The sequence below is a fragment of the Notolepis coatsorum genome, assembly GCF_963971535.1.
Source record: "Notolepis coatsorum genome assembly, chromosome: 14".
Taxonomy (NCBI): Eukaryota; Metazoa; Chordata; class Actinopteri; order Aulopiformes; family Paralepididae; genus Notolepis; species Notolepis coatsorum.
This window is the reverse complement of record NC_140178.1, coordinates 112,781,530-112,794,132: the sequence shown is the minus strand read 5'-3', so window position 1 is coordinate 112,794,132 and position 12,603 is coordinate 112,781,530. Positions and strand designations below refer to the sequence as shown.

Genomic DNA, 12,603 nt, shown 5'->3' with positions numbered 1-12,603 from the left:
CCACTATTGGACTGAATAACAAAAGGACAATCTGAACACACCGAGAGATCATTAGAATAGACTCTTCAAGGACGATACAATTTGATAACATCTGATAACATCTGATTATGAGGTTCTGTTTATAGCAATAAACAACGCTTTTCCTCATAAGGTATCTCACGGTGTCGAAGTGTCGAATTCTTACGGAGGTGGAGAAGTATTATGGTTTATGGATTGCACTAACGGGGGGAGATAAGGATCTTATCTACCAGTATCGGAGACGTCAGGACCATTAAAAGTACACAACGCAGAGGAATTGGATGGAGGGCCAAACAGACGAAGACGTGATACTGGCCAGTTTGATCAGAATCTTACAGTTGGTGCCGTGACCCGGATTTGCAAGAGATTAAAACAACGGGAACAGAGGCGGTTAGGTGGCCGAGCGGAGATTGCGTTCGTCACCAGCCCCGGAGCTGTGAGCTCGATTCGCCTGTTCGAATCCAGCTCACAGCTCCGGGGTTGTCACCAGCTTGGCTGGCCGTCTGCACTGATACAATTGGCTGTATCAGAGGGTGGGAGAAGCTGGCGGGGTGGGTCCGGGTCGTTGTAAACAGCGACTCCTACAGTTCGGTCGGGGCGCCTGCTAAGCGCGGATTGGATGTGAGGGGGATAGTGTGGTCCTCCCACACGCTATGCCCTCTCAATGAGAATCCGCGCTGCCAGGTGAAAAGAAGCGGTGATTGGCTGGACGTGTGTCGGAGGAAGCACGTGGTAGCCTCCACTCTCCCAGATGATCTGACTGTGGGGGGTAAGTGCGCAGCGATCAGGAAGGGACTGGGAATTGGCATACGACTAACATTGGGATGGGAGAAAATCGGAGGAAAATGGAGGGGGAAAAAAGACAAAAAAAAAAAAAAAAAAAAAAAACGGGAACAGTTGGTTGTTGATGACAGCCGGATTTGCAAGAGATAAGAACAACGGATAAAGACTTTTTCAATAATGGGGCGACAGTGGACAACAGTCATCAATGTGTGGGAGAATCATGATCGAAGCAAGGCCGGCCAGCCCTGGGAGAGAGCGGCGAGTCGAGCGGTCAGGAGGCAAACCAGCGCTGTAGGGGAAACAGCGCTCCGATCAAAAATGTGAGTTCACTGTGCACACGGTTGTTTTGATCTTTTAAGCCAAATAAAAACGAACAGATAGTGCATCCGTAAATAAGGAGCGACAGAGAAGCCAGCTGTAATAATATGAACAGAGAGCCATGGTGTTTTGGAAATCGAGGGTGTTATCAACAGGATAGAATGAAAAACAAACGGGGCAGGCTGCACGGTTTCTGGTGTTGGGAGTGTAAATGCAGGAGGAGAAAGGGGGGGGGGTGCTGAACCAGACTGAAATCTGTTATGGCGGGATTGTTATGACGAGACTGTCGCCTGAGACGGCCCACCTTAAACTGGTCGCTGTGGTCTCAATAAGGAGCGACAGAGAAGCCAGCTGTAATAATATGAACAGAGAGCCATGGTGTTTTGGAAATCGAGGGTGTTATCAACAGGATAGAATGAAAAACAAACGGGGCAGGCTGCACGGTTTCTGGTGTTGGGAGTGTAAATGCAGGAGGAGAAAGGGGGGGGGGGTGCTGAACCAGACTGAAATCTGTTATGGCGGGATTGTTATGACGAGACTGTCGCCTGAGACGGCCCACCTTAAACTGGTCGCTGTGGTCTCAAGACGGCCGGAATTTGTCGTAGCGGGAGGAAAGTCGATCGGGTGTTTACCTTAAACTGTGTATTATGTCCGATAAGCAAGAGTTTAGTCCGGGAGAAGCGTCCCCTGATATGGAGGAAAACAGCAGTGTTTTTTAGGCCTTGGAAGGAAGGGCAGCGTTCGTTTGTTTGTGAGAGAGTAGCCATTATGAGCGAGAAAAGATGGCCGCAAAAGGGACCACGAGGAGATAACAGATAAAGAACCAGGAAGTGACACGTCAACTAAAACACCATGGAGGAGGAGTAGGTTGCCACCTAGTGGCGGAGGGGGGGGGGGTAGTGCTGGGGAGTTTTCATTACCCATAGGGGAATATTTAGATATAGGCCTGTACTACAATTTGCGGAGTGGGGGAGTGATTCAATAGTGAATCTAATGAGCACAGAGAGTGGATCTATTATAATAATAATATTAGATATAGAGTTTAATTATACAATGGATTAAATGAGAATTGCACAGAAAGATGGTGCAGTTATTTGAATGGGTTAATTATGGAATTAAAGAGGGAGTTTGAATTCCAGTGGGGCCTTCTCACACCTAATAAATAGGCAGAGTCTTGAGGGGACACGTCACCAGAAAGAACTGGCGCGCGCTGGGGGTCACCCGTGGGACAAACGTAGAGCGCCGAGTGGGTATCGTTTAGCTGCTGGTGTCACGCCGGAAGACAACAAAACAGGGAACAGCCCTGTAGGATTAGATATGGGTGTGGAGAAGGTGGTAGACTAATAGCAAAACAAGGGAAGTCAAATGGACAGACGCCTGCCGGTGTTGTGTTTCTGCTTTCAAGGGGGGAATGACACCGACAGCGATGGAGATGACCAGGAGGACAGACTGGAGGAGGAGGAAGCCGCAGGGGCCAGGCACCGCAGCCTGGTACACAGATCATCCGCGACGAGAGAGAGGAGACGGCGGCGGTGGAGGAGCAGATGTGGAGAGGACAGCCAGAGACACTGAGCAGTAGCAGACCAGGGGAGACATTTTTGCCTAGGGGACCGCGCCCTGGAGGGGGGACCAGCTCAGGAAAGGAGCCGTCACTGAAAGGGGCCCTTGCCCTAGAAGACGGGACCGGCCCAAGATGGGAGGTGTACTGTAAGAGGGAAGGGAGCGCTCTGATTTGGACGTGGGGTACCTGATAGGGGGGGCCGAAGGGTTTTAGGTGTGTCGTCTGAAAAGTTGCAATCTGTGTTTTTCTCTGTCTCTCTCTCTCTCTCTCTCTCTCTCCTCCCTGACCGTTGTTTATCCTTTCTGGTTTGGGTGTGATGCGGGTAATGGAAAACAACAAGGCAAACAGCAGACGGCGGGGCCCTCATTGTTATGAGTCCATTTTTGGGTATAATTAATTGAAAAACCAAGTAGTCTGTTGATTCTGAAAGTTGATTGAGAATCAAAGGGGGGAATGAGAGAAAACGGGGTTTATTCAATGTATGTGATGTATAGATTGGGGGGACCACAGCTAAAATGGTAGATCGAAATGTGCATGGAAGCAGGAGACGGTGATAGAACGGTGACCAGTGGATTGAATACACTGCCAGCGAGGGTGTTTTGTTTTGCATTCCTTGGAAGAACACAGATAAGAGCAAGTGTACTGGAGGCCCAGAGAGGGAGAGGGGTGACCTCTTTAATGCAACAGTAGAGAAACGTTTTGAAGTGTGTGTAAAGGTTAAACGCAGTTGTCATGACAACACGTCGCATGACAACCAGAAGGCGGGGCCGTCGTTGCGACGACGAACATCTATAAGTCGAACGGTGTTTCCGGGTGTTGAGCAGACTAGAATCTGACCGAGAGCGAGTAGGACTGAGATCACACAGAGGACTCTCTCTCCTCTTATCACGAGAGAGGGGGGGGGGGGGGGGGGGGGGGGAAGAATGCCACGACATCATTAGCTTCGGCTAACACGAGGAGGGTTCAGGCTAACGACTAGGCCTGACCACTATTGGACTGAATAACAAAAGGACAATCTGAACACACCGAGAGATCATTAGAATAGACTCTTCAAGGACGATACAATTTGATAACATCTGATAACATCTGATTATGAGGTTCTGTTTATAGCAATAAACAACGCTTTTCCTCATAAGGTATCTCACGGTGTCGAAGTGTCGAATTCTTACGGAGGTGGAGAAGTATTATGGTTTATGGATTGCACTAACGGGGGGGAGATAAGGATCTTATCTACCAGTATCGGAGACGTCAGGACCATTAAAAGTACACAACGCAGAGGAATTGGATGGAGGGCCAAACAGACGAAGACGTGATACTGGCCAGTTTGATCAGAATCTTACACTATTGACAACTCTACAGTCTTCCCTTCCCCTCAGGTTAAGAGTCTGGGTGTCATCCTCGATAGCACACAGTCATTCAAATCTCACATAAATAACATCACAGTCTGCTTACTTCCACCTATGCAACATCAATCGTCTCCGCCCCTCACTTAAGGGGTCCCCACACGGCGACCGATTTTAGCCAGGCGACCGATTTTTTTAGCGAGGCGACCGACAGAATTGTATCGCCTTCATTGTTATGAATGGGAGAACCCACACGGCAGGAGATTTTGAAGCGACGGTCGCGCAGCTATTTCTGTCACCTGGCTAAAAATCGCCTTGATCCTATTTTTTGAGGCGACACTGAAAGGACAATGAGGAAATAACATGACTTCTATTGGTGTATCATTTGTACACCATTAATGTATCAATACATTCATTGACCAATAACCTACATATTATTACCATGCTACTTATGTTAATTATTATTAACAGGAACAATAAAAATAAATAACGTTAGTTGGAGAACTTAAGGTTTAGTGGCCGCTTGTCATTAGCTAACTGACAATGCGCCACGATGCACCTACTAGATGTTTTTGTACTCGGGTAACAAAATAAGTTGTGGATGTTGACAGAGTTTAATGTCCAGGCTGCAGCTGATGTGGTTTATACGGTTTATTGTCCAAAGAAATGATGGTTGAGAACAGAACAGCGTCTTCAGTGAAAAAACATTCTCTCTCAGCTGCATAATAATACTTGTCCAATCGGTGCCTAGTGAACGTATTGTAGCGATCAGTCATGCAGTAATGTCAGGAAGAATGAGAGGTTGTATTCGTATATGGTGGTTTAATTCCAGCTCAATATGGGTTTTACAGGTTAATATTCCCTCGTAACGCGCAACACAGCTACCTGCTAGTGCTAGTGAAGAGCTGCTAATATGCTCACTTCACAACAACATGACGTCCGGTCCCGGCGGTCCGTCCTCCTATATCTCCCGGGGGGAAACAAGTAACCACACCCCCAGCTAGACAGAGCGACGGTCGCCTCTGGTGTGGGGGGACAAGCGATTGTCGTTGAGCAACAGGCGATCGCATCGCCAGGCGACGTCTGTCGCCCGCCGTGTGCAGACCACTTTACACCTACCAGCACCGCTACTCTTGTTCACGCCTTGGTCACATCCCGCCTGGATTACTGTAACTCCTCCTTATTGGTCTCCCACACAAGTACCCCTATAAACTCCAACTAGTCCAAAACTCAGCCGCCTGCATCATCACTAGAACTCCCTCCACCAACCACATCACTCCTGTTCTCCACCAACTCCACTGGCTGCCTGTTAAGTCACGCACTGACTACAAAGTATTACTACTCACCTTCAAGGCCCTCCATAACCTAGCCCCTCCTTATCTCACAGAACTTCTCCAGTCCTACACTCCCTCTCGGTCACTCGGATCCTCCTCTTCCTTCCAACGTATCACTCCCCCTTCCCGTCTGACTACTACCATGGGATCCAGAGCCTTCTCCCGCTGTGCCCCCCGCCTCTGGAATTCCCTACCACAAGACATCCGTGCAATAGACAACCTCCCCACCTTTTTTCCCGCCTCAAAACGGGAATCATCTGTTCATCCTGGCATATTCACTTTCATTTTAAGTTTATTATAACTGCTCCCCTATGTGTAACTCTGTAATATTATGTTTTTACTGGTGTGTAATTGTATGTTTGTTTTTGGGTGTAGGGGTGGACGGTATAAACGGTATACGGTATAAACGGTATGAATTTGCTCTACGGTATGGATTTTGACTATACCTTGTAACCGGTAGAGCAGCTCTAAAATAGCAATGACGTCATGTAACCACAGCGCGACTATTTCACTCGCATTTGCCCCTAAAAATAGATAGAATTAGTCATAGACAGGGGGCGAAATTTAAGCCCGCCACCCGCCAGGGGCGCTCAGTTTTTACATTTGGCGCTTGCCACTGAGAGGTCTGCCCGCCGTGTGGCGTGTAGACGTGTAGTTCATAACGATACTCTTATTTTGAAAATCTGTGCGGGTCTCATTTCCGCCCCAAGCGCAGCTCCAGTCATACATTTCGCTGGCTCCGGCAGATGGCAACATTCGGTTCGTATGATACTCTTATTTTGAAAAAAAACGTGGCAACGAGTCATATCCGCCCAGCCCTGCAGCGGGATACTATTGGCTTCTGCTCGTATCAACACGGAGGCAGTCTGCTCTAGTCTAGATCGGACCTCCATCAGCTACCGTTACTGTTTAAACAATGACCCAGTCAACTATTCACTTTTAGTTTAATACATGACGAGGCATTGTCTAACGGTATCTAGCTGGCTAGCTACTGATAGCTGCTGATATCAACAAATGCTCCAGCAATAGTCGACTCGAGTGCATAATACCTCCGTTCCCTCGTTAGCTAGCTCACGTTAGCTATCTCACGTTAGCTATCTCACGTTAGATCTATATGTCCCAGTAGGGCTGGGCGATAAAACGATAACGATAACTATCGCGATAAATTATTTCCTCGAAATAAACATGAAACGTGGTCGCAAAGTTTCGATATATCGATTTTCCAAGCTTGGATATGAACACACGCACTAACAACCAATCAGTGAAGGAGATGGCCGATAGCGGAAGGAGACCCGGAAGGAGGCGCGGAGGTAGGACGCAGTAAACAAGGCTGGCTATGGCTAATTAGCTTGCACGCCGCTATTTCACAGGTTACCTGCCGAGTTGGTGTGTGTTTTGAATTCTGAGGGTAACTGTTATAGTAGTGTGGGGTATACGGTGGACGCCGTTGCAATGAATTGGGCGGAACAGAGTATTTTAGGGTCATTTTTTAGTACATTGTCATGAAATACTCCGCTCGGAAACGAGGCTGGCTATGGCTAATTAGCTTGCACTGCGCTATTTCACAGGTTACCTGCCGAGTTGGTGTGTGTTTTGAATTCTGAGGGTAACTGTTATAGTAGTGTGGGGTATACGGTGGACGTCGTTGCAATGAATTGGGCGGAACAGAGTATTTTAGGGTCATTTTTTAGTACATTGTCATGAAATACTCCGCTTGCTTTGGCTAACTCCTAACGTGCGCGGACTGATGACGACATCAACTCGACTCTCGAGACATTCACAGCAGCAAAACAAGTCAGCCCGCGTATCGGCGCCGGGCATAATAAGTTAATTAAACTTGACAGACATTATATCGACGATAATTATCGATATAGAGTTATGAGAATAATTTTATAATTTTATCGCGATAACGTTTTTGGTCATATCGCCCAGCCCTATGTCCCAGTAAACTAAATTGTCTTAACGTTATCTAGCGGGCTAGCAGTAGCTACAGATAGCTCCTGATATCAATGTCTTATAACATTGATTCAATGCATATTCTAGCTGAGGGCTTGATGAATGTGATTTGACCAAAGAACCGTAACATTATACCAATAGGGTCCAGCTGCAGCACCGGAGAATCCTTGCATGCTGAATGTAGAGTATTAGTATAGGGTCTAGCTGCATCGCCGGAGAATCCTTGCTGGAGCTGGAGGCTACTCAAGTATACACACAGACAGTGGAGCCGTTTGCAGATAGCGAGCATTTATGATTATATATATGATTATATAATATATATTTTATTTAAAAAAATATTTTTTATATAAAATATATATAAAAAAAAATTTAATCAAAAAAAATTTGGCAGGTAAGAAATATGCTTGGTGGGTAGATTCTTCCCATCTACCCGCCACTGGCCGGTGAGTAAAAAAGTTAATTTCGCTCCCTGGTCATAGATAATAGATATGTGCAAACTGGAAAAAGTTATTTAGAAGGCTTCGCGCAGTGGGCGACGGCGTGTCAACACGCAATTGTCATTTCATAATTAACACATATCACCGCGGCGCAGAGCAAGTTTCAATTTCAGTTCCTGGCATTTTTAACCAGTGGAGAAAGGTAAGAGATTTCCCTATCGTTTTTCTTATATGAATTATTCTACGTTAATAAAACATACCTGGTGATCAACTACAGTTTGCTGTGAACATTATGATATGTGTGTAGTGTTCTGACGGCTGGGCAGCGCAAGCTGGATGCTGGATTTTGCGAGAAGCATATGCAGCTGCAGAGCCGCAGAGCGGGGCCGCTGTGCTTGCACAGTGCAATACTCCAATTCAGCCATTGGCAATTCAGCCGTTGGGTGGGGGGCGCTGTTGAGCGGGCCTGTGACCGGACCTGAAAGCGCCCCTACTCTGCGGCTCTGCAGTTGCATACTATTGGGATTCGTTGGGAGCAGCACGGAGTCTCGACTCGGGACTTATTTTATTTGGAATATAATGACTGTATACGCAAAAGTAGCCTAGTTTTAAGTTAAAATATTATAAATCTACATGCCTTGAGGATGTCATTCTTTATATAGCCTGCCTATCAGGCAAAAAAAATTATTCTAACGGAAACACTGATACCGTGATATATACCGTTACCGCCTATGCTTCAAATTATACCGTGATATAAATTTTAGACCATACCGTCCACCCCTACTAGTGCTGCTTTTGCTTCCGCGTTTTCCCTGATTGGCTGTGCCATGCCCCGCGGCAGGCGCGGCAACCGCAGAGCAGAGCGGCAGAGCGAGCGGAGCGGCAGAGCGAGCGGAGCGGCAGAGCGCGAGAGGAATTATGTAACCGCCCTAGTAATCCGCCAAGATTTTCATTCGGCGCTTCAGCTCACCTGGCAGAGCAGCGGTCCTGCGGTTCGTTGTTGACGAGTTCCAATCCCATGAATTTTTTTTTTTAACGTGATTTTTTTTTAACGTGTATTCTTTCGCCGGTTTAGGTTAGGCATGGTTAAGGTTAAGGTTAGGCATTGTTTCGGAGTTGGTTAAGGTTAGAACGGTTAAGTTTAGGCGCTGTTAAGGAGCTGGTTAAGGTTAGAGTTTGTCTTAGAGAATGGCAATATTCTTTCTATGGTTAAGGTTAGGCATGGTTAAGGTTAATGTTAAGGTTAGGCATTGTTTCGGAGTTGGTTAAGGTTAGAACGGTTAAGTTTAGGCGCTGTTAAGGAGCTGGTTAAGGTTAGAGTTTGTCTTAGAGACAGCCTATTTCCGCACTGCCGCTCTCCCGCGTTGCCGCGGTCACATGGTCAAATTGTCACATTCTTGCACTCATGACATGTTAAAAAGCAACACGCCACCAGGCCACCACCGGCACCTACCAGCCACCAAAATCAGGCCAGCCCCAGGCTACCAGCTTCAATGAGGCATTGAGATTGAGCAAGCTCACTGGGAAGCCAGCCGCTCACAACACCAGACCCAGACCCATAGTGGTGAAGTTCTTGAGGTTCAAGGACAGATCAGCGGTTTTGGAGAGAGCCAAAAATCTAAGAGGGACGAACATCTACATGAAGATTACACTGACGCAGTCAGAATGAAAAGGAAAGAGCTACTCCCTAAATTGAGGGAAGCCCGGGAGAGGGGTGAGATTGCCTTTCTGAGGCATGACAAGCTCAGTAAACTGCAATGTACTGTATAGAGCCATAACATATTGAAAATTTGAAATAGGATCCGGTTACATATCATATGGACGGAAAACAAGGACAGTTTCCAAAATTAACTTAAAGGAGCCATAATCCAGAAGGAAATCAATATATGTCATGCATGAGTGTAGCTGCAGCCATGTTATCCAAACTTCTGTATACTTTGTTTTTGTTTTAAAGGTATGGTGAAATGGATTCACCTATGACCTTCTTTTGTTTTATTGATTATGTATGTGATATATGACTGATTTATACTGAACGTTTCATATTTGTATGTGTATATCTGTGTGGACCCCAGGAAGAATAGTCAACACATTGGTGATGACTAATGAGGATCCTAATAAACATAAACTTGGCAATAAACACCTTTCTGATTCTGATGGTTGCTGGCTTGGTAGTGGTGGCTTGTTGCTTGTGGCACAGCAACTAACTGAGAGACTGGTGCTGGAGGGGCCTCAGTCTGTAACTAACTGAGAGACTGGTGCTGGAGGGGCCTCAGTCTGTAACAACTAACTGAGAGACTGGTGCTGGAGGGGCCTCAGTCTGTAACTAACTGAGAGACTGGTGCTGGAGGGGCCTCAGTCTGTACCAACTAACTGAGAGACTGGTGCTGGAGGGGCCTCAGTCTGTAACTAACTGAGAGACTGGTGCTGGAGGGGCCTCAGTCTGTAACTAACTGAGAGACTGGTGCTGGAGGGGCCTCAGTCTGTAACAACTAACTGAGAGACTGGTGCTGGAGGGGCCTCAGTCTGTAACTAACTGAGAGACTGGTGCTGGAGGGGCCTCAGTCTGTAACTAACTGAGAGACTGGTGCTGGAGGGGCCTCAGTCTGTACCAACTAACTGAGAGACTGGTGCTGGAGGGGCCTCAGTCTGTAACTAACTGAGAGACTGGTGCTGGAGGGGCCTCAGTCTGTAACTAACTGAGAGACTGGTGCTGGAGGGGCCTCAGTCTGTAACTAACTGAGAGACTGGTGCTGGAGGGGCCTCAGTCTGTAACTAACTGAGAGACTGGTGCTGGAGGGGCCTCAGTCAGTACTGTTTCCTTTTTTTTTTTACCCAGTAGCTGCTGCTAGCTGGAGTCTTGTGAGCCTGGTCTGTAGGTGAAGGTCGTAAGTCCTGCCTGACTTGTGATCCCGTTACCTCCTCCCTCTTCATCTCTTTCTATCTCTCTGGACACTTTGTAGTAATCTATGTGTACTTTGCATCACTTCATAACGGGTGTCTGTGTAGACAGAGAGAGAGAGAAATATGTTATTGTGAAATAATTAATTTGAAATGTTTGAATAAATACACTGTTGCAAATAAAATAGAAGTTATATTATACAAGGATCTAGTACTAACAGGAGCTGAGATATGACACTTGTGGCCTGGTGTCAGGTAGGGCTGCAACGATTAGTCGACATAATCGACGATGTCAATCATAAAAATTCATCTGTGCGGAATTTTAGTGTTGATGCGTTGTATAAAAAAAAACAGAGAGCCGGTAACATTCATTAAAAAATTTGCAAATGCACTACAGGAAGTGCTGGGGCAGTATCATTTCCCTTGTCTGCCATGACTGCATTCTGTGTACTAACGACAAAGAAGAAGAAAGCAGTGATGCACGAGCAAGCACCCTGGAAGAACCGTGATGACAGCTACTCGGATCATGGGTACGTTTTAGCTTACATGTTGGAAAACTCATGGATAATGCTTGCTAAGCGAACGCTATTTCAGTTAATATGTTGTTGAGGCTGCGTGTCCACCAACAAGCTGTATGTAACGTTCGCTAACGTTAAACAGCGGCAAGCTTACAGGCTACTAGAGCACACTAGAGCTTGGCTAGGCTACCCGTGTTTACACAGCTCCGTGAATTAGCACCAAGTGTCGTATTTTTGCAGACTGGAGTATTAATTAGGTAAGTTAAGACAGCTAGCGCCAACGTCCATCGTCTACAGGTGCAGCTCGATAAATTAGAATATCGTGGAAAAGTTATTTTATTTCAGTAATTCAATCCATGCCCTGGAGCTGGTCCTAGACCAGTCCCAGTCCCCTGTACCTGTGTCTCCATGCCCTGGAGCTGGTCCTAGACCAGTCCCAGTCCCCTGTACCTGTGTCTCCATGCCCTGGAGCTAGTCCTAGACCAGTCCCAGTCCCCTGTACCTGTGTCTCCATGCCCTGGAGCTGGTCCTAGACCAGTCCCAGTCCCTGTACCTGTGTCTCCATGCCCTGGAGCTGGTCCTAGACCAGTCCCAGTCCCCTGTACCTGTGTCTCCATGCCCTGGAGCTGGTCCTGGACGGCGGGTCGAATGGGCCTCCAGTTGTTTGAGGATCTCCTCTGGGTCAGCTCCTTGACCTTCATAGTCTTCTTCACCCTCCAGGGGACCACCCTGATGGGGACCAGCTTCACGGGCCGCAGCTTCACAGGCAGCAGCTTGATGTTGGACAGCAGGTTGGCCGGAGGGGTGAGAGTCGGGAGCGATGTCGACGACGCGTCCAAGTCCAGGCTCTCCTGCATCCTGCTCTCCTGCATCCGCACCGTCCACTTTCGAACCCTGGAGCCGGGCGCCTGTTGGTTCTCCACCAGCAGCAGTCGACCGTCGGGCCCGTTCTTACCCGGCGAGGCCGCGGCGCCCTTCCCTCCGGCGAGGCTGTGAGACGCCGGCCGGTGCATCTTCCTCCGCTGAGGGGTCGTGTGGGGAGGACCGCGGACGGGCGGTTTCACCAGGAGTGTGTCAGGCGGGTGTCCAACGTTAGACGTGGTGGGGCTGACCACGAGGAGCACGGGGATGGCGCTGGCCGCGGCGAGGGTGGGAGGCTTGGGGTGCAGGACGGGTCTTCGCTGGGAGCTCATCGTGACCTGAGGTGGCCTTGCGACGAGCAGATGTGGGGCCTGGAAGATGACGAAGCAGAGATATAAAAGGAATCACACACTGAGGTTTCTTCAAGATCTTACTTCAACGCAAGACACCTAAAAAGATAACTACGTCATATTTATTGGGGAACATTTAAAGATCTCAAAGATCAGGAATAAAATAAACAAAAAAACAATGTCAACAATGTTTAAATTCCCTGATTGTCAGTTCTTAATGGAAAGA

At 47.6% G+C, this 12,603-nt stretch overlaps 1 protein-coding gene across 1 annotated transcript in view; it reads right to left on the bottom strand.

The window, feature by feature from the left end:
* LOC311239799 (uncharacterized protein) overlaps positions 1 to 12,603 on the bottom strand; it is a 64,397-nt gene that overhangs the window by 46,266 nt on the left and 5,528 nt on the right. Inside the window, exon 2 of the mRNA XM_084328245.1 lies at positions 11,772 to 12,398. Coding sequence (XP_084184371.1) covers positions 11,772 to 12,359 — 588 coding nt within the window. The 5' untranslated portion in view covers positions 12,360 to 12,398. The remainder of the gene's footprint in view (positions 1 to 11,771; positions 12,399 to 12,603) is intronic.